This window comes from Chiloscyllium punctatum, chromosome 26 (genome assembly GCF_047496795.1).
Source record: "Chiloscyllium punctatum isolate Juve2018m chromosome 26, sChiPun1.3, whole genome shotgun sequence".
NCBI lineage: Eukaryota > Metazoa > Chordata > Chondrichthyes > Orectolobiformes > Hemiscylliidae > Chiloscyllium > Chiloscyllium punctatum.
This window is the reverse complement of record NC_092764.1, coordinates 3691645-3718124: the sequence shown is the minus strand read 5'-3', so window position 1 is coordinate 3718124 and position 26480 is coordinate 3691645. Positions and strand designations below refer to the sequence as shown.

At 48.3% G+C, this 26480-nt stretch overlaps 2 protein-coding genes across 4 annotated transcripts in view; both read right to left on the bottom strand.

Moving 5' to 3' along the window:
• LOC140496254 (WD repeat-containing protein 88-like) overlaps positions 1-22927 on the bottom strand; it is a 38703-nt gene extending 15776 nt beyond the window's left edge. Inside the window, exons 1-4 of one of the 2 annotated variants that reach the window (XM_072595783.1) lie at positions 22754-22927; positions 17222-17332; positions 6966-7051; positions 4469-4532 (exon numbers count right to left, since the gene is read on the bottom strand). In XM_072595783.1, coding sequence (XP_072451884.1) covers positions 4469-4532; positions 6966-7051; positions 17222-17332; positions 22754-22927 — 435 coding nt within the window. The remainder of the gene's footprint in view (positions 1-4468; positions 4533-6965; positions 7052-17221; positions 17333-22753) is intronic. The other variant, XM_072595784.1, reaches the window with a different exon arrangement.
• A 1678-nt stretch (positions 22928-24605) lies between these two features.
• Positions 24606-26480, bottom strand: part of gpatch1 (G patch domain containing 1) — a 52500-nt gene continuing 50625 nt past the window's right edge. For both annotated transcript variants that reach the window (XM_072595781.1, XM_072595782.1), the window contains exon 20: positions 24606-25881. In XM_072595781.1, the coding sequence (XP_072451882.1) occupies positions 25851-25881 (31 nt within the window). In that variant the 3' untranslated portion in view covers positions 24606-25850. The remainder of the gene's footprint in view (positions 25882-26480) is intronic.

The following is a 26480-nucleotide window of genomic DNA, read 5'->3' as shown; positions in this document are numbered from 1 at the left end:
CAATCCCACATCCTCCCTGAAGCTGCAACATCCCCCCACCCCCCCACCTCCAAATACAGGAACACTCCACAACTACATGTCCACAAAACAGTCCAGAGGCATTCCAGAAAGACTGCAATAGCAGAAGTTATTATAAATTCCTCAAGCTGCCTCTTCACTGAGAAAGCTTGCTGAACACAAGTTAGGAGGCAGCTGTTGGGGTTTCAGGTAATGATCACATTGGGCCTTTGAGCAACTTCCTCTCGATCTATTCCTGAGTGATGAGTGGGTTCCTCCAATGGGGCTATGTGCTCCAAATATAGGAATTGAGTGTAACATAAGCTGGTAAGGTTGACAGGGGGTGACACCATTTCAGACGTAAGACATAGGAAATAGGAACAGGAGTAGGCCATTTGGCCCCTTGATCCCGTTACACCATTCAGTAGAACCATGGATGATCCCACATTCCTCATGTCCCTTGACCTCCCTACTGAGCAAGAATCTACCTCAGCCTTAAATATACACAAGGACTCTACCCCCACAGCTCCCTGTAGCAAGGAGTTCCAAAGGCACTCTACCATCTGTGAGGAGAAATTCTTCCTCATCTCAGCGTGAAATTGGTGCCCCTCCCCACTTTATTCTAAGATTGTGCCCTCTGATCCCAGGCTCTCCCACAAGGAGAAATATTCTCTCTGCATTTATCCAGTCAAACCCCTTCAGAATCCCCTATGTTTCACCTCTCATGCTTTTAAACTTCAGTGAGTAGAGTCCAAACCTGTTTGCTGATAAGACAATCGCTGCATACCCAGGATCATGGTGGTGAGTCTTCCTGAAGGGGTGAGTGGTACTGCCAGGAACGGCAGAGTTCACTAATGGCAGCAGTCACCATCGGTACGAGAGCCTGGGAATCCAACCCCTGAATGGTTCATTGGCAACTTCAGTGAGAAATGTTAACAAAATGTCTGACAAGGAGGCCTGATAACAGGAAGATGTGCAGAAATGTGTATCGACACAAGGTTTATAGAACATAGAGCAGTACAGCACAGTACAGGCCCTTTGGCCCATGATGTTTTGCCCAGCATTTATCTTAATCTAAGATCACCCTAACCTACACACCCCTCAATTTACTGCCATCCATGTGCTTGTCCAGCAGTCGCTTAAATGTCCCTAATGTCCCTGACTCTACTCCCACCGCTGACAGTGCATTCCACACACCCACCACTCTCTGGGTAAAAAACCTACCTCTGCCATCTCCCCTAAACCTTCCTTCAATCACCTTAAAATTATGCCCCCTTGTGATAGCCATTTCTGATCTGGGAAAAGGTCCCTGGCTATCCACTCTGTCTATTCCTCTCATTACCTTGTACACCTCGATCAAGTCACCTCTCTTCCTTCTTCTCTCCAGAGTGAAAAGCCCGAGCTCCCTCAACCGTTCTTCACAAGACATGCCCTCCAGTTCAGGCAGCATCCTGGTAAATCTCCTCTGCACCCTCTCTAAAGCACCTACATCCTTCCTATAATGAGGCGACCAGAACTGGACACAATATTCCAAGTGTGGTGTAACCAGGATTTTATAGAGCTGCAGCAAAATCTCACGTCTTAAACTCAATCTCCCAGTTGATGAAAGCCAAAACACCATAAGCCTTCTTAACAACCCTAACAACTTGGGTGGCAACTTTGAGGGATCTATGTATATGGACCCCAAGTTTCTGCTGTTCCTCCACACCGCCAAGAATCCTGTCTTTAACCCTGCATTCTGCATTCAAATTTGACCTTCCAAACTGAATCACTTTGCATTTATCCAGGTTGAATTCCATCTGCCACTTCTCAGCCCAGCTCTACATCCTGTCGATGACTTGTTGTAGCCTGCAACAGCCCTCGACACTATCTCCAACACCATTGACATTTGTGTCATCAGCAAATTACTAACCACCCCTTCCACTTCTTCATCCAAGTCATTTATAAAATCTACAAAGAGCAGAGGCCCAAGGACAGATCTGTGCGGGACACCACTGACCTCCAGGCGGAATACTTTCCATCCACTACCACTCGCCGACTTCTATCGGCCAGCCAATTCTGTTTCCAGATAGCCAAATATCCCTGTATCCCATACCTCCAACTTTTCTGAATGAGCCTATCTTGGGGAACCTTATCAAATGCCTTACTGAAATCTATAGACAGCACCTCCACTGCTTGTCTTGTCACATCCTCAAAGAACTCAATAAGGCTTGTGAGGCATGACCTGCCCCTCTCAAAGCCATCTGACTGTCTCTAATCACACTATGTTTTTCCAAATAGTCATAAATCCTATCTCTCAGAATCCTTTCCAGTACCTTGCTTACCACAGACGTAAGACTGACTGGCCTGGAATTCCCGATTCCCTTTCTTGAACAAAACCTCCCTCCAATTATCCGGTCCTACTCCCATGGAGAGTGAGGATGCAAAGATCATCGCCACAGGAGCAACAATCTCATTCATCGCTTCCCATAGTAACCTCGGATATAGGTAAAAACAAGGACTGCAGATGCTGGAAACCCGAGTTTGGATCAGAGTGGTGCTGGAAAAGCACAGCAGGTCAGGCAGCATCCAAGGAGCAGGAAAATCGACGTTTCGGGCAAAAGCCCTTCATCAGGAATAGAGGGCTCTATCAGGAATAGAGCACCACTCTAATCCAGTAACCTTGGATATGTCTGGTCCAACCCTGGGGACTTATCTATCTTGATGCTTCCCAGAATTTCCAGCACATGCACTTCCTTAATATCAATCTGTTCAAGCATATAACCTGGTCCATGGTGTTCTCACTATCAACAAGGTCCCTCTCTCTAGTGAATACTGAAGCAAAAAAAAACTCACTTAAGGCCTCCCCCACTGTTTCAGACCCCAGACACAAGTTCCCTCCACTATCCCTGATCGGCCCTACCCTCTCTCTGGTCATTCTCTTATTCCTCACGTAAGTGTAGAAAGCCTTTGGGATTTCCCTAATCCTTCTCACCAAGGCTTTTTCATATCCCCTCCTAGCTGTCCTCAGTCCATTTTTGGGCTCTTTCCTAGCTACCCTGTAACCCTCCAAAGCTGTGCCAGATCCTTATTTCCCCGATCTTAAGTAAGCTTCCTTCTTCCTCCTGATGAGAAGCTGCTCTTCTTTTGTCATCCAAGGCTCCTTCACCTTACCATTCCTTGCCTGTCTCAGTGGGACAAAGCTGAATTGAATTGAATTGAATTTATTGTCATGTGTACCGAGGCGCAGTGAAGTGCTTTGAATTGAGCCAACACTCGTAACAAGTGCTCCTTAAACAGCTTCCACATTTCTATTGTGCATTTTCCGAAGAACAATTGTTCCCAATTTATACCCCACAGCTCTTGTCTGATGGACGTATAATTTCCCCTCCCCCAATTACATACCTTCCCATATTGTCTGTTCCTATCCCTCTCCATGGCTGTGGTAAACGTGAGGCAGTTGTCACTGTCACCGAAATGCTCTCCCACCGAGAGATCTGACACCTGGCCAGGTTCGTTGCCCAGCACCAAATCCAATATGGCCTCCCCCCAGTCGACCTATCTACATATCGAGTCAGGAATCCCTCCTGTACACACCTGACACAATCGGCTCCATCCAGACCATCTGCACTAAGGAGGTTCCAATCAATATTGGGGAAGTTGAAGTCACCCATAACAACAACAACTCTGTTACATCTGTACCTTTCCAAGATCTGCTGTCCAACCTGTTCTTCCATCTCTCTGCTGCTATTGAGGTGTCTATAGAAAACACTCAATAAAGTGACTGCTCCTTTTCTGTTACTGACTCCCACCCATACTGACTCAGTAGACAAACCCTCCTCAACAACCTCCTTTTCTGCAGCTGTGATGCACTCTGTAATTCACAATGCTCCTCCCCCTCTTACCCCCTCCCTGTTATTTTTAAATGATCTAAACCCTGGAAAATCCATCAACCATTCCTGCCCCTGTGAAATCCATGTCTCTGTTACGGCCACAACATCATAGTTCCAAGTACTGATCCATGCTCTAAGTTCATCACTCTTATTCCTGACACTCCTTACATTGAAACACACACACTTTAACCCATCCATTTGCCCTCTCTACTCTGTATCCTTCCTGACAGACTCTCTGCATTCTACTTCTGCCCATTCAACAACTATCCTCTCCTCTGATCTGTAGCCTTGGTTCCCATCCCTGGACCAAACCAGTTTAAACCACCCCAAAGTAGTCTAGCAAATCTCCTGCCCAGGACATTAGTGCCCCTGCAGTTTCTCTGAGTTCATAGAAATACAGGAGAAGATGTTGTAAAAATCGGTAAATGATAACCTTTCCTGTCCCTCTACTATTTATTGACAGTCACTCATACAACATTCCCACACAATCCTCCTGAGAGGTGCAGATACGTCTATTCACCACCAAATTCCTCACATACACACATACCCACCATTGACTGAGCGTCACCAGTTGAGATGCATTCTGAATAAACACCTACCAAAACTTTTCCAGTTTCAACGTCCCATGCTTTCAATGATTTGTCCCATGAGGTGGTAAAAATTCTGTAGTTTCAAACAAAGGAAGAGGGTGAGGCTGAGTTACAGACTACAAACTGATACCAGTCCAAAGTGAGTATTCAGATTGTGAAGAAACCTCTGCTCCTGCAGGTGGCATGGAAGGGTATTGGAAGGGAGACAGGAAGAGTACTTAATTTGGTGGGGTGATGGTGTGCCCCCTATCCAAACCCCAACCCTTCTCCCCCTCTGCCAGAGTTCACACCTGGGTGGGGACACCTCTGGCCAATATTTCCACCTGTCACCCAGGAACTGACAGACTGGACACTCGGAAGAGGATTCCACTCAGAGCTACAGCACGTGCTCTTGCTTCCAACCACACTGCACCTCTCATCCCTCACCCCTACCACCCACTTCGGACCTTATGATTGAGAGAAGGTTGTTGAAGAAACAGATAAAGTCAGGTGGGTCTAGGACAATACCCTGAGGAACTCCTACAGAGATGTCCTGAAGCTGAGATGACTGACCTCCAACAAGCACAACCACCTCCCTATGTGTCGTGTGTGACTCCAACCACCAGAGAGTTTGCCCCCGATACCCACTGATTCTAGTTTTGCCTGAGTTCCTTAATGCCACACTCGGTCAAATGCTGCCTTGATATCAAGAGCTGTCCCTCTCCCCTCCCCTCTGGAATCCAGCTCCTTTGTCCATGTTTGACCCAAGGCTGGAATGAGGTCAGGAGCTGAGTGACCCTGGGGGAACCCAAACGGGGTGTCACTGAGCAGGTTATTGCTGAACAGGTGCTGCTTGGTAGCTCAGTTACTGACACCGTCCATCACTTTACTGAGGATGGAGAGTAGGCCGATGGAACGGTAATTAGCCGGGTTGGATTCATCCTGCTTTTTATGTACAGGACATACCTGGGCAGTTTTTCTCATTGTCAGGTAGATGCCTGTGTTGTAACTGGACTGGAACAGCTTGTCTAGGGGAGAGGCAAGTTCTGGAGCACACATCTTCAGTACGAGTGCTGGAAAATTTAAGAAGGGAGGGAGGCAGACCTCCATAGTTGAAAAGATTTTAGAGTCTGAAGGGGGAGTACTTGGAAGTGCATGGTTAAATGGGACTGGAAGGTCATGCCTTACTGATCTGTCAGCATTCTTTGACGAGGTAGCGAATAAGTTAGACAAAGGAGAGCCAATAGACGTGATCTACATGGATTTTCAGAAGGCCTTTGACAAGATGCTGAGGCTACTAAACAGGACAAGAGTTCATATTTTACAGGAATGATCCTGGGGATAAAGGGCTTGTCATAGGAGGGGCAGTTAAAAACCCAGGGTCTGTACTTGATGGAGTTTAGAAGGATGAGGGGGGAATCTGAAATTTACAGCATACTGAGAGGCCTGGATCGAGTGGATGTGGAGAAGACGTTTCATTTGGTAGGAGAGAGGAGGACCTGAGGGCACAGCCTCAGAGTAAAGGGACAGAGATGAGAAAGAATTTCTTCAAGGGTTACACAGAGAAGGCAGGAGAATGGACCTCAGAAAAATATCAGCCATGAATGAAATGGCAGAGCAGACTCAATAGAGTGAATGGCCTAATGTTCCCCCAAGTCTGATGGTCTTATGTCGTCAGGGCCCAGAGTCTGTGCAGTATCCTGTACTTTCAACCTTTTCTTCATTTCACATGGAGTCAATTGAACTGACTGAAGACTGGTGTCTGTAAAGCTGGGAACCACTGAAGGAGGCCAAGATGAATCATTCACTTGACATTTCTGGCTGAAGATTGCTGCAAATTCTTCAGCCTTATCTTTTGCCCTGATGTGCTGGGCTCCTCCATCACTGAGGATAGGGATATTTGTGGAGCCTCCTCCTCCAGGGAGTTGTTTAATTGTCCACCACCGTTCACAACTGGATGGGGCAGGACTGCAGAGCTTGAGCTGATTTACAATCCCACTACCAGCAAGTCAGACCTCCACTCTGCAGCCCTGTTGCAGCTATGAAAGATATAAATGCTCTTTGCCAGAGTGAGATAGTCATAACTTGCAGTCCAAAACAATTACGCTTAGAAAGAGAAAGACTAGCTTTTGTAGATACTTTCAAATCCACCTTCTCAGAGTTGCTTTTGCATATTTGGTGGGACTTTAATCTGGATCCAGTGACTTACTTCCACTGCACCACGAGACCCTCAAATACTAGTCTTTGAAATGTTTTCACTTAAATCAGGCAGGGGAACAAGGCAGGGAAGTGGAGCTGAAGTTAATCAGACCAGCCATGATCTCATTGCTGCTAGATTGTCTGATGTACGGTCACTACTTCATTGCAGCTAATTTGCACACAGCAAGATCCCACAACTCCCAGTTGACAGTGAATCTGATTTTAGAATTAAACTGCCAGTTGCACCAAAGTTAACATCTCTCACTCACTCTGCAGAGAAAGGGTTTATAGATAGTGGTTTTGAAATCAGAAATAGTTGAGAGATCACCTTTGGTTGTCGTAACTGATGCAACACTCGGTGAGTGGAGTGGATTGAAGCCGAAATTCAGAGATAGTAGTTCCACTTAATAGATCCTGGCAGGGAACAAACGAAAAACACTCAGAGCAGTTTGCACAATTCCAACGATGGAAAGTACATTCCTCCTTCAACCCGGAGTCAACAGCTTTAACATTTTTAAATAGATTCAAAAATCATTCATTCATAACGAGGTGGATTGAAACAGACTCATGGGATTATACAGAACGTACAGAAAGGATAGAAGCCATTTGGCCCCAACAGGTCGTACTAACCATATGCTCCAGTCGTTTCCACACATCGTTCCGCCTCTGAAACTCATCACAACCCTGTTCATTTCTCTCTAAAACTCCCATTAAATGTGAAAGAACTCCTCAGAGGCTGGTATCCCATCACCAAATCACCCTTTATTTACACATAGACAGTCCTTGACTACAGTACAGCCTCATACAATCAGGTACCAGCGTGTCAGTATCTCTAACACTCCCCTTTTTGTTTTATTTTTGGTTATCCCCACACTGCTGGTATACAGCAGTAGTGCTTAATGTTCCCCACAGCACCCGTGGGGTGTGTGTGTGTGTGCACGTGCACGTGTGTGCGTGCGCTTGCACGCGTGTGTACCATTCTGCAAATAATTTAGATCAGATTACTTACAGTGTGGAAACAGGCCCTTTGGCCCAACAAGTCCACACTGACCCGCTGAAGCGCAACCCACCCATACCCCTACATCTACCCCTTACCTAACACTATGGGCAATTTAGCACGGCCAATTCACCTGACCTGCACATCTTTGGACTGTGGGAGGAAACCGGAGCACCCGGAGGAAACCCACGCAGACACGGGGAGAATGTGCAAACTCCACACAGTCAGTCGCCTGAGGCGGGAATTGAACCCAGGTCTCTGGCGCTGTGAGGCAGCAGTGCTAACCACTGTGCCACCGTGCCACCACAATGTTATTCAATATTTCTACCACCAGGAAAAACACCATGTGGCCAAGGGACCAGTCACAAGCAAGATCTGGTAGGAGCAATGCTACTCCCCTTTTTACCTGTCAGCCAGATTAACAGCCCCAATCAGGGAACTCATATTCTATAAGGTTCAGCTGGCTGACCCCATTCCAATCCCTATAAAATACATCTCTCCTGTTCACCTCACTCAATCCCAGAGGGACTGAGTTCCACCTTCTCACCTGTTTGTAGAAAGAGTCTTAGAGATGTACAGCACAGAAACAGACCCTTCGGTCCAACTCGTCCATGCCAACCAGATATCCCAATCTAATCTAGTCCCACCTGCCAGCCCTTGGCCCAAGGGATCCCTCCAAATCCTTCTTATTCATACACCCATCCAATGCCTTTTAAATGTTGCAATTATACCAGCTTCCACCACTTCCTCTGGCAGCTCATTCCATACACATACCACCCTCTGCATCCTCTTTGCCCTCTCACCCTAAGCCTATGCCCTCTAGTTCTGGACTCCCCACCCCAGGGAAGAAACTCTGTCTATTTATCCGATCCACACCCTTCATGATTTTATAAACCTCTATAAAGTCACCTTTATAAAGTCACCTTTATAAACCTCTATAAAGTCTTCGACACTCCAGGGAAAACAGCCCCAGCCTTTTCAACTTCTCCCTATAGCTCCCTTTAATTGGGAGATTCATTTAAGGTGCATCCGGACAGATGCATGAGTAGGTGGGGAGAGAGGGATACAGATGATTAGGAATTGGGCGACAGGTTTAGACTGGATTTAGATCAGCTCAGGCCTGGAGGGCCGAAGGGCCTGTTCCAAGGCTTAAGTTATTTTGTTCTTTGTTAAATCCTCCAACCCTGGCAACATCCTTGTAAATCTTTTCTGAACCCTTTCAAATTTCACAACATCTTTCTGATAGGAAGGAGACCAGAATTGCACACAATAATCCAACAGTGGCCTAACCAATGTCCTGTACGGCCGCAACATGACCTCCCAACTCCTGTACTCAATACTCTGACCAATAAAGGAAAGCATACCAAACGCCTTCTTTGTCTAATTCAAGAAAGGCTGCCATATTTTATGGAATAATTTGGTTTTTTGGTGCACCATATTTGTAAGGAAGTCAGGGGGAATATATTCCATAATTATTCTGTGCCAACTCAAAAGTCCATGAGGGCCCTCAGCCACCCAGTTTACCAAAATATTGTCCCTTGCACAGAAAGAGAGAATGGAAAATAATCTCTTCCCAGTCGTAATTTCAAGTGTTCTTTATCCAATAAGTGTGTCTCCTGTAGGAGAGCTATATCAACCCTTTCTTTTTTGAGGTTTGATAATATTTTCTTCCTTTTGATTGGTGAATTAGTCCCCTTGACATTCCAGGTGCACCATTTAACCGACTGATTAACCATAATCACCGGGCAAATCCGAGACCCCTCGAGAGAAGAAACCCTATCCAAAACGTCCCGAGCATAGAGCATATAAAATTCACAAAAATAAAGGCTCTTTAATACACTCACATCAATATAATAAAAAAACTATTTCTAAATAAAAAACAACATATTTAAATGGAGATTTTCCCCCTTGTTCCCAGGGGGCATCACTTCCTTTCTAAAAGCCCATCATATCCTCTCCCAACCAGTGCCCCACCCTTGACCCAGGCACCCCACGATAGGATACAGAAAATTCAAATATACTACTGAGCTAGAATTAACAGTGAGTACCCTACCCCCCACCCCCCCCCACCCACACCAACACCTAGATATATTTGGTAATGTTAATACCATGTATGAACATATATAACTATCAAATTACAGTCTCAACAAATAATAGTTAAATATAGTAATGCAAAATAACAGGGGAAAACAACCCCTCTCCTAAAGACAGAGATAAAATAGGATAAGGTAACTACCTCCCCCCACCTACACTAACTCGACCCCCCCCCCGGCCTATACATATAAATAAAAAAAAAGTGAGAAAATCGCTAAGTGAAGAACAAATAAATAAACCCCTCTCCTCACCCCCCGGAGATAATATTAAACAGTAAGGTATAAAAGGAAAAAAAAGGGGGGGTAAACCGGGATGGAGGTGGGGGGGGGGGGGCAAAACAACATCAATTAACTCTTACAAGAGAGTCCAAAAATTCCTTGGCTTTCTCCGAAGTTGTACACGGACCCTTCATGGCTAAAATGTAGCGTCACTGGGTAGCGCAGGGAGTACTGAATGTTTAAGTCCCTTAAACGCTTCTTCGCTTTGTCAAACGCCTTTTTCTTTCGGGACAAAACTGGGGAGAAGTCCTGAAATAATATAATCTTGGATACTTTATAAATCATGGCTTGGGGATCTTTCCCAAGATTTCTGGAAGCTTCCAAGAGCATCTGCCTCTCCTTGTAGCTCTGCAGCCAGGCGGGTGCGCTGGTTCGAGCCGGGCCCACGTATTGCAGCCCGTTAGGCCCATTCTACCCTTACCCGGCCTGATCCAGCCTCCAGATTTAACAGCTGTGGAAGCCACTACTCAAGAAACGCTGTAAGCTGGCCTTCCTCTTCCCGTTCGGGAAGGCCCAGCAAACGAATATTTTTTGTGATTCTCTAAGGTCCGGACTCGCTGTTCGAGAGTCCGGACCCGATCCACGGCCGATTCTGTTATAGTCTCGGAGGTCGCGGCCTTTAACTCTGCCCCTCCGACTTGGCGCTCGATTTCCTCGGTGTCTCAGTCGTGCTTTTGTAGTGCGGCCGAGAGTGAGTCCCATCGGCTCCGGGACTCTTCAATGAAGGCGTCAATCTTCGTGTCAAGTTTGGAGATTACTTCCTCAAGGCTTGTCACCGTAGGTAAATCCCCCAGGGTGGCTGCGGACGCCTCTGCTGCAGCTGGGGAGGGTGGGTGGGGGGGGGGGGTGCCTGCCGCTGAGAACTGCGGGCTCCCTTCCCTTTAGTCATTTTTACAGGAGACTAGACTGTTTAAATTTAGTGGAGAAAGTGAGGACTGAAGGTGCTGGAGATCAGAGCTGAAAGTGTGTTGCTGGAAAAGCACAGCAGGTCAGGCAGCATCCAAGGAGTAGGAGAATCGACGTTTCGGGCATCAGCCCTTCTTCAGGAATGCCCGAAACGTTGATTCTCCTGCTCCTTGGATGCTGCCTGACCTGCTGTGCTTTTCCAGCAACACATTTTCAGCCGTGTTTAAATTTAGTACAGAGCAACTAATTACATTAAGTAAAAACTATTTTAAATGATTTGGTGAGTGTGGTGGGGCTGGGTGGCCCACTTTGCCCAAGTCTTGGGAGAAGCACTACAGACTCAGACTTGCTGGGTCACCGCCATCTTGGATCTCATCAAATGCCACCTTCACTATCCTATCTACCTGCGACTCCACTTTCAAGGAGCTATGAACCTGCACTCCAAGGTCTCTTTGTTCAGCAACACTCCCTAGGACCTTACCATTAAGTGTATAAGTCCTGCTAAAATTTGCTTTCCCAAAATGCAGCACCTCGCATTTATCTAAATTAAACTCCATCTGCCACTCCTCAGCCCTGATCAAAATCCTGTTGTAAAATGAGGTAACCTTCTTCGCTGTCCACTACACCTCCAATTTTGGTGTCATCAGCAAACTTACTAACTGTACCCCTTATGCTCGCATCCAAATCATTTATGTAAATGACAAAAAGTAGAGGACCCAGCACCGATCCTTGTGGCACTCCACTGGTCACAGGCCTCCAGTCTGAAAAACAACCCTCCACCAACACCCTCTGTCTTCTACCTTTGAGCCAGTTCTGTATCCAAATGGCTAGTTCTCCCTGTATTCCATGAGATCTAACCTTGCTAATCAGTCTCCCATGGGGAACCTTGTCGAACGCCTTACTGAAGTCCATATAGATCACATCTACCACTCTGCCCTCATAAATCCTCTTTGTTACTTCTTCAAAAAACTCAATCAAGTTTGTGAGACATGATTTCCCACGCACAAAGCCATGTTGACTATCCCTAATCAGTCCTTACCTTTCCAAATATGTGTAAAACCTGTCCCTCAGGATTCCCTCTAACAACTTGCCCACCATCGATGTCATGCTCACTGGTCTATAGTTCCCTGGCTTATCCTTACCGCCCTTCTTAAACAGTGGCACCATGTTTGCCAACCTCCAGTCTTCCGGCACCTCACCTGTGACTATCGATGATACAAATATCTCAGCAAGAGGCCCAGCAATCACTTCCCTAGCCTCCCACAGAGTTCTAGGAGACACTAGATCAGGTCCTGGGGATTTATCCACTTGTGTGTGTTTCAAGACATCCAGCACTTACTCCTCTGTAATATGGATATTTTCCAAGATGTCACCATCTATTTATTTCCTGACATTCAATGTCTTCCACATCCTTCTCCATAGTAAACACTGATGCAAAATACTCATTTAGTATCTCCCCCAACTCCTGCAGCTCCACACAAAGGCCGCCTTGCTGATCTTTAAGGGGCCCTATTCTCTCCCTAGTTACCCTTTTGTCTTTAACGTATTTATAAAATCCCTTTGGATTCTCCTTAATTCTATTTGCCAAAGCTATCTCATGTCCCGTTTTTGCCCTCCTGATTTCCCTCTTAAGTATACTCCTACTGCCTGTATACTTTTCTAAGAATTCACTCGATCTATCCTGTCTATACCTGACAATATGCTTCCTTCTTTTTTCTTGGGCTTCTCCTGAATTTCCCGGTTGGATTTCTCGGTGACTGTTTGATATTGACAGTCTCTTATTATGGCAGAAGTGATTACTGCAGAAGCTGGAGATTAGAGTCAAGATTAGAGTGGTGCTGGAAATGTATAGCAGGTCAGGCAGTATCCGAGGAGCAGAATTCCTGATGAAGGGCTTTTTACCTGAAACGTCGATTTTCCTGCTCCTCGGATGCTGCTTGAACTGCTGTGCTTTTCCAGCACCACTCTAACCTTGTCTTTTATTATGCTCTTCCTCACAAGAGAAAACATTCCCTGAGTATCAACTCGATCAAAACCTTCCATCACTTTCAAGATCTCTGTGAGGTCACCGTTCAGCCTTCTCCTTTCAAGAACGACGGTCAGACTGTACAATGAAAGCTGTGTGATTAATGTCATTATTTTTGAGAGACTGAATGTTTTGAGGACATGACCAAGAGATAGATGAAGGCAGAGTGGAAGACATTGTCTAGACTTTACCAAGACCTTTGACAAGGTTCCACATGATTTGACTGATTACTAAGTTTAGATCACATGGGATCCATAAAGAGTTAGTCATTGGATACAAAATTGGCTTAACAGTAGTGGACAGAGGTGATGGTAGATGGTAGTTGTACAGACTGAAGGCCTGTGACCAGCAGTGTGTCACAAGGATCGGTACCAGGTCCACTGTTTTTCAGTTATATAAATGATGTGGATGAGAATATAAGAGGCATGATTAGTACATTTGTGGCTGACACCAAAACTGGTGGTATAGTGGACAGTGAAGAAGGTTATCTAAGATTACAAAGGGATCTTGATCAATTGGGTCAATGGACAAAGGAATGGCAATTAGAGTTTAATTTAGAGAAATGTGAGGTGTTCCATTTTGGTAAGACAAACCAAGGCAGGACTTACATAATTAATGGTAGGGCCAAGTGGGGTGTTGTTGAACAGTGACACCTCGGAGCTCAGGTACATATTCCTTGAAAGTGGTATCACAGGTAGACAGGATAGTGAAAAAAGTGTTTGACATGCTTGAATTATTGGTCAGTGCATTGAATACAGGAGTTGGGAGGTCATGTTGCGGCTCTACAAGACATTGGTGAGGTCACATTTGGAATACCGTGTACAATTCTGGTCGCGCTTCCACAGGAAGGATGGTATTAAACTGGAAAGGGTGCAGAAAAAATTGACAAGGATATTACTGAGACTGGAGGGTTTAAGTTACAAAGGGAGGCTGAATAGGCTGAGACTTTTTATCCTGGGATGTAGGATGCTGGGGGATTATCTTATAGAGGGTTATAAAATCATGGGGGGCATGGGTAGGGTAAATAGACAAAGTATTTTCCCCAGAGTAGGGGAGTCCAAAACCAGAGGGCATAGGTTTAAGGTGAAAAAGGGAACCGAGGGGCAGCTTTTTCTCACAGAGGGTGGTGCATGTATGGAATGAACTACCAGAGTCAAGGCAGTGGTAGAGACAGGTATAATTACAATATTTAAAAGACGCTTGGACAGGTATATGAATAGGAAAAGTTTTAGAGGGAAATGGGCCAAATGCGAGCAAATGGGACAGGTTCCATTTTGGAAACCTGGTTGGCCCTTTTCTGTGCTGTATGATTCTGACTCTTTAGTTTAGATTTCAAACTAGTGGCCTGGGTGTTGGCTAAACTTTTGTGAAGGGGTTTAAAAATCAATCGGTCAGTCTTTTTGCAGCCATGACATTGAAAGCTACACATGCCAGGGACAGCAAACACCCTTGGATTGTGAATGGAACTTTGTTTACACTGATTTACAGCATCTGCAGTTCTTTTGGTTTTTATTTAGTATCTAACTCACTGCCACATCTCTTCTAGGCGTGCCCACCTTGAAGAAATCCTGCTCCTCTCTCCGATGGGATCTCCATTATGGACTGCTTTGTCTGTCCAACTGCTCTTCTCTCTCTTTGGGCTCTATCCCTACCTGTTGTTTTCTCCTTACCCCCTCCCCCCATCCTATCTTCTGCATACAAACCAACACTTCCCTAGCTACCATCAGTTCTAAGGAAGGGTCACTGGACCCCAAAACGTTAACTCTGATTTCTCTTCACGCATGCTGCCAGACCTGCTGAGCTTTTCCAGCAATTTCTGTTTTTATTTCTGATTTACAGCATCTGCAGTTCTTTTGGTTTTTGTTTACAGTTGTATATTTATGACCAGTGAGAGAAACGTTAGGCCATAAGCTGTATCAGGATACAAGATGAGCAGGTTTTTAATTATTTAGTTCAAACGTTTTTGGGCTCAATTCAAAGGATACTTGACAGGATTAGCACAAATATAGTCTCTCTAAAAAAAGGAGATTGTTCAGAACAGTTCAGGAATTAAGTTATTTCTGTAAAAGAGTCGTTTGTGAAACTTCCAGTCCAAAGTGTTTGGCAAGATTATTAAATGGCTGAGGTCTCAATGTTGTGAGTATTGATGGGGAAAGACTTCACAACTTAGCGGTCTGGATCTGAAACAAAGCAATTAAGTCAAACCTATAGATTAGACAGGGAAGGAAAATTTCTTTGGATTTTCATAAACTGTAAAGTTGTGTTGTTGGAGAGTGGATGGGATTTTGGTTTGCTGTGTATTTCAATATCGTTCAAACTGTGTTATATTTAGATAGCTTGATTTGATTTGTTTTATTTTTCAGGCTTATACGCATATGTTTTAGTGAGAGACTGCCATGTTAAATTCACAAAAACGATCTATCAAGTCAGATCTCATCCTGGGATTTGGCGTGTCCAGTCGTGATACGAGCTGGGATCATAACAACTACCGACCCTTTCCTGATAGTTTACATATTATTCTTGTAAATATTCTGTGCACCCTCTGGATGACTCCATTTCCTTTCTATAATATGACAACCTGAACTCCATGTTACTGCAGTCTAATTGTGTTCGAGCCAAGGTTCAATACAATTTTAGCAAAAACCCCAACTTTTCAATTCACTCCCTCTAGAAATAAAATCCAGTGATTTGTTTGATGCTAAAATTTCACACAACCTTTAGGGAATTGGTGTGTTAGTTCTTCAAGATCCCTAAAGAGACTCACAACTTCCTAACAGTAAAGAGACTTCCCCAACCTTCCTGCTGTTGATTTGTATTGAACTTCAATTACCAATTACTTACTCGATCTGCAAGTTTATTAAGGCCCCTGTAATAAGTTTCAGAGGGTTACAGACCGCTTGATGTAAGCAGAGGAAATTCAATATAGATGGATTCAGTGGTTGGAAAAATGAGGGGAAACATTAAGTTGGCTGGCTAGGTTGGATGATGGATGTCACAAAGCTGGTGCGGATGATCTACAGAGGCTGTTTGAGCATGGTACTAGACAGGACACTGTGGGATAGCACAGAGGGTCAGCCGGCTGGCAGGAGTGGTGACAAGCAGCAACAGCTGCTGCTTTAAAGGGGATGCAGGAACAGAAAGCTATACAGGAACGACATGCATAGAAACATTTGCACATATGTGGGCCAATCGGCCAAGGAGTGGCAGGTGGAGTTTAATTTAGATAAGGGTGAAGTGTTGAATTTTGGAAAGGCAAATCAGGACAGGGCTTACACACTCAATTGTAAGGTCCTGGGAATGTTGCTGAACAAAGAGACCTAGGGATGCAGGTGCATAGTTCTTTGAAAGTGGAATCAAAGGTAGATAAGATAGTGAGAAAGGCATTTGGTACGTTTGCCTTTATTGGTCAGTGCATTGAGTATAGGAATTGGAAGGTCATGTTCCGGCTGTACAGGACATTGGTTAGGCCACTTCTGGAATACTGCGTTCATTTCTGGTCTCCCTGCTACAAGAGAGCAGTTGTGAAATTTGAAAGGGATTCAGAAAAGATTTACAAAGTTGTTATCAGATGGGAGGGTTTGAGCTACAGGGAGAGGCTGAATAGGCTGGGGCTGTTTTCCCTGGAGCATTGGAAGCTGAAGGCTGACCCTATAGAAGTTTATAAAATCATGAGGGACATGGATAGGACAAATAGACAACATATTTTCCCTCGGTTGAGGGAGTCAAAACTCAAAGGCATAGGTTTAAGATGAGAGGAGAAAGATTGAAAATTTGTTTCACACAGATGGTGGTGTCTGGAACAAGCTGCCAGAGGAAGTGATGGAGGCTGGTACAAATTGCAACATTTAAAAGGTACCTGGATGGGTATATGAATAGGAAGAGTTTAGATGGATATGGGCCTAATGCTGGCAAATGGATGAGATTAATTTCGGATATCTGGTTGGCATGGACAAGTTGGACTGAAAGGTCTGTTTCCGTGCTGTATGACTCTATGACTGTATATAGCTACTATCACAAACTCAGCACATCCCATACTCACATCCAGCCAGTTAAGTAACTTTTGGAAGTAAAGACACTGATGATATAAGAAAATGCAATAGCCAGAATGAACACAGCAAAATCTGACAAATGACAGTTTGATAAATGACGAGACAACGTGTTTCACTGTAGCTAGTGGAAGGTTAAACAGTGGCTCCTTCACACAAGGCACTGCTTAAAATAGTGCCAGTACAATCTGTGATATATGTCTGACAGGTTATAAAGGGCACTGTGAACAGTCTTACCCAGAGAATGACTCGTCCATCAAAAGAACAGGTCAGAAACCTGCTGTCACTGAAACAGAATTTGCAGCAGCTGACTTGATTGGTATGGGCTGTGATCACTCGGAATGGGATCTGAGCAGAGGGACAGGCACAGATAGTAATACACCATCCCCACCCTCACACCCCTCTCTCTGACCCCATCCCCACCCTCACACCCCTCTCTCTGACCCCACCCCCACCCTCACACCCCTCTCTGACCCCATCCCCACCCTCACACCCCTCTCTCTGACCCCATCCCCACCCTCACACCCCTCTCTCTGACCCCATCCCCACCCTCACACCCCCCTCTCTGACCCCCATCCCCACCCTCACAACCCTCTCTCTGACCCCTATCCCCACCCTCACAGACCCCATCCCCACCCTCAAACCTCTCTCTGACCCCATCCCCACCCTCACACCCCTCTCTCTGACCCCATCCCCACCCTCACACCCCTCTCTCTGATATTTCTGTGTATAATGCAGAGGATGCAGGATCAGTTCATTCCTAAAAGGAAGAAAGATCCCAGGAGGAGACATGGGCGGCCGTGGCTGACAAGGGAAGTAAAGAAACATATAAGGTTAAAAGAGAAAAAGTATAACTTAGCGAAGATAAGCGGGAAAACGGAGGACTGGGAAGCTTTTAAAGAACAACAGAGGATTAGTAAGAAGGAAATACGCAGAGAAAAAATGAGGTACGAAGGTAAACTGGCCAAGAATATAAAGGAGGATAGTAAAAGCCTTTTTAGGTATGTCCAAGGCAAAAAAATGGTTAGGACAAAAATTGGGCCCTTGAAGACAGAAGCAGGGGAATATATTACTGGGAACGAAGAAATGGCAGAGGAATTAAATGGGTACTTCAGATCTGTGTTCACTGGGGAAGACACAAGCAATCTCCCTGAGGTAACAGTGGCTGAAGGACCTGAACTTAAGGGAATTTCTATTTGCCAGGATTTGGTGTTGGAGAGACTGTTAGGTCTGAAGGTTGATAAGTCTCCGGGACCTGATGGCCTGCATCCCAGGGTACTGAAGGAGGTGGCTCGGGAAATCGTGGATGCGCTGGTGATTATTTTCCAGAGTTCAATAGAATCGGGGTCGGTTCCTGAGGATTGGAGGGCGGCTAATGTTGTGCCACTTTTTAAGAAGGGTGGGCGGGAGAAAGCAGGAAATTATAGACCAGTTAGTCTGACCTCAGTGGTGGGAAAGATGCTGGAGTCTATTATAAAGGATGAAATTACGGCACATCTGGATAATAGTAACAGGATAGGACAGAGTCAGCATGGATTTATGAAGGGGAAATCATGCTTGACTAATCTTCTTGAATTTTTTGAGGCTGTAACTCGGAAGATGGACGAGGGAGATCCAGTGGATGTACTGTACCTGGACTTTCAGAAAGCTTTTGATAAAGTCCCACACAAGAGGTTAGTGAGTAAAATTAGGGCGCACGGGATTGGGGGCAAAGTACTAGATTGGATAGAGAATTGGTTGGCTAATAGGAAACAAAGGGTAGTGATTAACGGCTCCATTTCGAAATGGCAGGCAGTGACCAGTGGGGTACCGCAGGGATCCGTGCTGGGACCGCAGCTTTTTACAATATATGTTAATGATATAGAAGATGGTATCAGCAATAACATTAGCAAATTTGCTGATGACACAAAGCTAGGTGGTAGGGTGAAATGTGATGAGGATGTTAGGGGATTACAGGGTGACCTGGACAAGTTAGGTGAGTGGGCAGATGCATGGCAGATGCAGTTTAATGTGGATAAATGTCTGGTTATCCACTTTGGTGGCAAGAACAGGAAGGCAGATTACTACCTCAATGGTATCAAATGGTAAAGGGACTGTTCAGAGAGATCTGGGTGTTCTTGTCAATGAAGGCAAGCATGCAGGTACAGCAGGTCGTGAAGAAGGCTAATAGCATGCTGGCCTTCATAACAAGAGGGATTGAGTATAGAAGCAAAGAGATGCTTCTGCAGCTGTACAGGGCCCTGGTGAGACCACACCTGGAGTACTGTGTACAGTTCTGGTCTCCAAATTTGAGGAAAGACATTCTGGCTATTGAGGGAGTGCAGCGTAGGTTCACGAAGTCAATTCCTGGAATGGCAGGATTGCCTTACACGGAAAGACTGAAGCGACTGGGCTTGTATACCCTTGAGTTTAGAAGACTGAGAGGGGATCTGATTGAAACGTATAGGATTATGAAAGGACTGGACACTCTGGCAGGAGGGAACATATTTCCGTTGATGGGGGAGTGCCGAACCAGAGGACACAACTTAAAACTACGGGGTAGACCATTTAGGACAGAGATGAGGAGAAACTACTTCACCCAGAGAGTGGTGGCTGTGTGGAATGCTCTGCCCCAGAGGGCAGTGGAGGCCCAGTCTCTGGATTCTTTTAAGAAAGAATTGGATAGAGCTCTTAAAGATAGTGGAGTCAAGGGTTATGGAGATAAGGCAGGAACAGGATACTGATTAGGAATGATCAGCCATGATCATATTGAATGGCGGTGCAGGCTCGAAGGGCAGAATGGCCTACTCCTGCACCTATTGTCTATTATTGTCTATTGTCTCTCTAACCCCATCCCCACCCTCACACCCCCCTCTCTGACCCCATCCCCACCCTCACACCCCCCTCTCTAACCCCATCCCCACCCTCACACCCCCCTCTCTGACCCCATCCCCACCCTCACACCCCTCTCTCTGACCCCACCCCCACCCTCACACCCCTCTCTCTGACCCCATCCCCACCCTCACACCCCTCTCTCTGACCCCATCCCCACCCTCACACCCCTCTCTGACCCCATCCCCACCCTCACACCCCTCTCTCTGACCCCATCCCCACCCTCACACCCCTCTCTCTGACCCCATCCCCACCCTCACACCCCTCTCTCTGACCCCATCCCCACGCTCACACCCCTCTCTCTGACCCCATCCCCACCCTCACACCCCTCTCTCTGACCCCATCCCCACCCTCACACCCCTCTCTGACCCCAATCACCACCCTCACACCCCTCTCTCTGACCCCCATCCCCACCCTCACAACCCTCTCTCTGACCCCATCCCCACCTTCACATCCCTTGCTGACGCCATCCCCACCCTCACACCCCTTGCTGACGCCATCCCCACCCTCACACATCTCTCTGTCCCCAAACCCCACCCTCACAGCCCTCTCTCTGACCCCCCATCCCCACCCTCACACCCCTCTCTCTGACCCCCCATCCCCACCCTCACACCCCACCCTCTGACCCCCCCATCCCCACCCTCACACCCCATCCTCTGACCGCGCATCCCCACCCTCACAGTCCTCTCTCTGACCCCCCATCCCCACCCCCACCCCCCTGACCCTTCACCCCCCTGACCCCAGGCCTGTCCCTCTCTTTGACACCCCATCCCCACCCTCACACCCCTCTCTCTGACCCCTCACCCCCCTCTGACCCTTCCCCCCCCTGACCCCAGGCCTGTCCCTCTCTCTGACCCTGACCCCAGGCCTGTCCCTCTCTCTGACCCCTCCCCCCCCTGACCCCAGGCCTGTCCCTCTCTCTGACCCTCACCCCCCTGACCCCAGGCCTGTCCCTCTCTCTGACCCCTCCCCCCTGACCCCAGGCCCGTCCCTCTCTCTGACCCTCCCCCCTGACCCCAGGCCCGTCCCTCTCTCTGACCCCTCCCCCCCCGACCCCAGGCCCGTCCCTCTCTCTGACCCTCCCCCCCTGACCCCAGGCCTGTCCCTCTCTCTGACCCCTCACCCCCCTGACCCCAGGCCCGTCCCTCTCTCTGACCCCTCACCCCCCCCTGACCCCAGGCCCGTCCCTCTCTCTGACCCTCCCCCCCTGACGCCAGGCCCGTCCCTCTCTCTGACCCCTCCCCCCCTGACCCCAGGCCTGTCCCTCTCTCTGACCCCTCCCCCCCCTGACCCCAGGCCTGTCCCTCTCTCTGACCCTCACCCCCCTGACCCCAGGCCTGTCCCTCTCTCTGACCCCTCCCCCCTGACCCCAGGCCCGTCCCTCTCTCTGACCCTCCCCCCTGACCCCAGGCCCGTCCCTCTCTCTGACCCCTCCCCCCCCCGACCCCAGGCCCGTCCCTCTCTCTGACCCTCCCCCCCTGACCCCAGGCCTGTCCCTCTCTCTGACCCCTCACCCCCCTGACCCCAGGCCTGTCCCTCTCTCTGACCCCTCCCCCCCCGACCCCAGGCCTGTCCCTCTCTCTGACCCCTCACCCCCCCCGACCCCAGGCCCGTCCCTCTCTCTGACCCTCCCCCCCTGACGCCAGGCCCGTCCCTCTCTCTGACCCCTCCCCCCCTGACCCCAGGCCTGTCCCTCTCTCTGACCCTCCCCCCCTGACCCCAGGCCCGTCCCTCTCTCTGACCCCTCACCCCCCCCGACCCCAGGCCTGTCCCTCTCTCTGACCCCTCCCCCCCTGACCCCAGGCCTGTCCCTCTCTCTGACCCCTCCCCCCCTGACCCCAGGCCTGTCCCTCTCTCTGACCCTCCCCCCCTGACCCCAGGCCTGTCCCTCTCTCTGACCCCTCCCCCCCGACCCCAGGCCTGTCCCTCTCTCTGACCCTCACCCCCCTGACCCCAGGCCTGTCCCTCTCTCTGACCCCTCCCCCCTGACCCCAGGCCCGTCCCTCTCTCTGACCCTCCCCCCCTGACCACAGGCCTGTCCCTCTCTCTGACCCCTCCCCCCCCTGACCCCAGGCCTGTCCCTCTCTCTGACCCTCACCCCCCTGACCCCAGGCCTGTCCCTCTCTCTGACCCCTCCCCCCTGACCCCAGGCCCGTCCCTCTCTCTGACCCTCCCCCCCTGACCCCAGGCCCGTCCCTCTCTCTGACCCTCCCCCCCTGACCCCAGGCCTGTCCCTCTCTCTGACCCTCCCCCCCTGACCCCAGGCCTGTCCCTCTCTCTGACCCTCCCCCCCTGACCCCAGGCCTGTCCCTCTCTCTGACCCTCCCCCCCTGACCCCAGGCCTGTCCCTCTCTCTGACCCCTCCCCCCCTGACCCCAGGCCTGTCCCTCTCTCTGACCCTGACCCCAGGCCTGTCCCTCTCTCTGACCCCTCCCCCCTGACCCCAGGCCTGTCCCTCTCTCTGACCCTGACCCCAGGCCTGTCCCTCTCTCTGACCCTCCCCCCCCGACCCCAGGCCTGTCCCTCTCTCTGACCCTCCCCCCCTGACCCCAGGCCTGTCCCTCTCTCTGACCCCTCACCCCCCCCTGACCCCAGGCCTGTCCCTCTCTCTGACCCTCCCCCCCTGACCCCAGGCCTGTCCCTCTCTCTGACCCCTCACCCCCCCCCGACCCCAGGCCTGTCCCTCTCTCTGACCCTCCCCCCCTGACCCCAGGCCTGTCCCTCTCTCTGACCCCTCACCCCCCCCTGACCCCAGGCCTGTCCCTCTCTCTGACCCTGACCCCCCTGACCCCAGGCCTGTCCCTCTCTCTGACCCCTCACCCCCCCCTGACCCCAGGCCTGTCCCTCTCTCTGACCCCTCACCCCCCCCTGACCCCAGGCCTGTCCCCCCCCCGGTACCTGGGCCAGCCTCTGGTTCCCCCAGGCGCTCTCCACTACCCGGGCCCTGCCGATCCTGGGGTTACCCAGAGCCAGCGGGTCACTGGGGGGCTCCCCCTCCGCCCGGGCCCGGGCCTGGGGCTGGGGCTGGGGCTGGGCCTGGGGCCCGCTCCCCGAGGGGCACCTCATCAACATCGGCCACAATCCGGCCAATGAGGGAGGGGCTGACAGCCGCGGGGCCCCGCCCCCCCCCAGCGGTTACCATGGAGACAGGAGCACGCGGGACAGGGGGCGGGGCGGAGGTGCTGGTGACCCTGCCGTGACCCTCCTGTGACCTGTGACCTGTGTGAGTGACCAGCCCCTGTCCACACTCACCTGAAGGGGCAGAGCTCTGAAAGATGGTGATTCCAGACCAGTCCCCACACCCCCCCAGTTACAGTCCACAGTCCACACTGCACCAGCTCACACCCCAACAGGTTTAACTGGACACACCATCACTCCATCAGGGGGGGAGTGGAGAAACACTACTGTAGGACACAGAATTCAGAGCAGAAGTTTACAGTGTGATGTAACTGAAATCAGACATTGAAAAATACCTTGGTAAAAACAATGACTGCAGAGGCTGAAAACCAAATACTGGATTAGTGGTGCTGGAAGAGCACAGCAGGTCAGGCAGCATCCAACGAGCAGCGAAATCGACGTTTCAGGCAAAAGCCCTTCATCAGGAATAAGGGCTTTTGCCCGAAACGTTGATTTCGCTGCTCCTTGGATGCTGCCTGAACTGCTGTGCTCTTCCAGCACCACTAATCCAGTAATTGAAAAATACCTTGTTGAGTCTTTCATCTGTTAGAATGACCATGTGAGTTTCACTTCTTTCATATGTAAGTCACAAAACTTTTTTTTTAAACTTACATTCTCAGGTTAACTGTAACAATTGGTGTCAGCGCAGACAAGATGTTGAGATGTTGAAGGTGTTCACCCCTGTGTTCCCTGTCTGTGCCATAATGTTTACTGATTCTAAACTAAAACGTGAGTTAACAGAGTCTTACATGGATTCATGCAGTTTTTGAGCAAAGTACAATGTAACTCTGCAAGTACAAATTTACCCCACAAACATATATGTGTGCATGTGGGTTTTTGTGTGTGTGTCTGTCTGCCTGCCTGTCTGGGATGGGGGGTTGTGAGTGTCCGAGAGAGAGAGAGTGTGAGTGTGTGTGTGAGTGAGAGTATAAAGTGGTCTAAGTCTGTGAGAGGATGCATGTGAGTGTGTGTGTGTCTGTAGGAGTGTGAGTGTGTGCATGTCTGTGTATACATGTGTCAGTGTGAGTATAGGAGTGTGTGTATGTGTGTGTGTAGGAGTGTCTGTGAGTGTGTATAGTGCAATGAAGACACCTGTAGTGTGACATGAACCCGAGGTCCCAGTTGAGGCCATCCCTATGGGCACCAAACTTAGCTATCAGCCTCTGCTCAGCCACTTTTCACTGCTGCCTGTTACACCCAGTTAGGCAGGAATAACTGAACACAGGCTGCAAACAGACCCCTGGGTTTAAACCTGGACATTTAAGAAATACAGATACAATGCGACAGAGAAATTAAAGTAAAACAAAGATGAGAATTTTAAAATCAACGTATTGTCAGATAAGGATATACAGATTATTGAGTGCAGCTCTAATGGCTGGATGCTACCTGAGCCCCAGTTACAACTGCCCTAGCTGTGAAACATAGGAACACAAGGCTCTTTGGGTCCTCAAGCCCATGATCAGCCTGACTCTGTGAAGACAGAGTCTGGGACATGTTTTGCTTTGTGCAAGTAGAGCAGTAGCTGCTTGGCGTAATTCCACCGCACCCTCAGTTCAGAATGAAAGCAAACTGGAAAAGTTTAATAAATACTTTATTAATAACAGTATGAAACTGTACAAAATTGAACTTGTATCCAAACTCAGTCACAGCTTGATTCATTGTACATTAGATTAACTGTGCTTGTGAGACCTTGACAGCAAAACATTCATTTACAACAATGACAGATTGTTTATATCCAGCCAAAATGGAACCTCATTTCAAAAGGAAATCCAGTTCTTTTGTTCAATTCGGAACTCTAGCTCAAGTTATATTATCCTCAACTCATTTAAACTCCTCTGTTGCAGTCTCATTTCAATAGCACCTTTCATAATCTCAATATCCTCAAGTGCTTTTCAACCAGTGAAGTACTTTTGAAGTGTAGTTAATGTTGTATGGTGGAAAACACCATAATCAATTTACACAGAGGATCCCACAACCTCTCAGGCCACACAAGTAGAGACTGCTTCTGTTCTGCCACAGTTGCTCTGAATTCATTCCCTGGAGAATTTCTCCTTCCGTATCCATGTAGGGAGGAGTTGGGAGCCAGAGGAATGAATCAGCACCATCACTTTGTTCCTTGACAGTGCAGAATCGATAGTTTAGCAGAGACAAGTCACACGCTCTCCATAAACTGCAGCATCACCCTGTGCCCTCCACCAACCCCTGCCTTGGACTGGCCTGGGTCTCTGGGTACCTCTGACACTTCAGAGTGCAATCACAATATTTATTCTGACAATTAATTCTGACAAATAGAAGATACCACAACAGATCCAGCAGCCTCAGTGAGCGAGCACAGAATGATCTGCAGGCTATTCAGAGAGGTTCACAAGAAACAGTCTGGGGTAATGAGTAAAAGACAATGGTGAGGTTTGTTCTCCAGTTCCTCTGTGCTGGTTAAATACTTAGCATAGAGAGGCCAGCAATCCAGCGTTAACCTTGTGACTTCCACATTGGCATCATTGCAGCACAAAGCTAATACAAGTGACTGGACGACTTATTAAGACAGAAAGCCACAGCTGTCCAGGGTGCTCTGACAAAATGTATGACGTCCTGACAGTTGGTTAAAAACGAAATGATAAAAGCTGTAGATGCTCACAGTGACTGAACCAAGCTGCCCCCAGTGTCAGTGCTCCTGGTCTGGTTCCCTCCCTATTGTTGGGAAGTTCCTGACAAACAATAAGAGAAGGTTTCAGCCAATCACAGGATTGGATCGAGTGTGCTGTGATGGTGGATGCAGGAGGGACTGGTTAACCAGCTTCTCTTTCTCCACTGCCCTGTCTCACCGTCTCACCAATGGAAGCACTTTCAATCTGTGAATCAGAAAGCGGAGATTAGGCTTCACAGCAAATGGTGAGTTAGGGTCACTTTATGAGAATATTGAAAGGAGGTTAGAAAATTTAGAAAACTGTTCTGAAGGTGTCACTGGACCAAAAACATTAACTCTGGTTTCTCTCCACAGATGCTGCCAGACCTGCTGAGAAAGCTGGATAGATTTTTGAAAACCATGGGAATGAGGGATATGATAAAAGGAAGAATATATTTGAAGTAGGAGATGAGCCACAATCTCATCAACTGAGGGGAGCAGGCTAAAGGGGCTGAATGGTAGAACTCAGACTCCCACTGCTGTTTGAGAAGATGGACTTTAGAATCAATCTTGGAGGAATGCTTTCATATAGTGGATCGCAAGGTGATCTAATTGCAGCAAGGAGATAAAGTTGACAGTGATGGTACAGGCAGCATTGACTGAAAGGCCATTATCATCGAGAAACAAGGACTACTTTTCACCACAACAGAAGGCAATAAGAGTCAATGTTAGAGTGGGCCTGGAGTAACATGTAGGGCAGGCCAGCGAGGAGAGGAATGGGAGATATGGGAAGGTCAGCCTGGGCCGGATTGGGACTGGACTTAC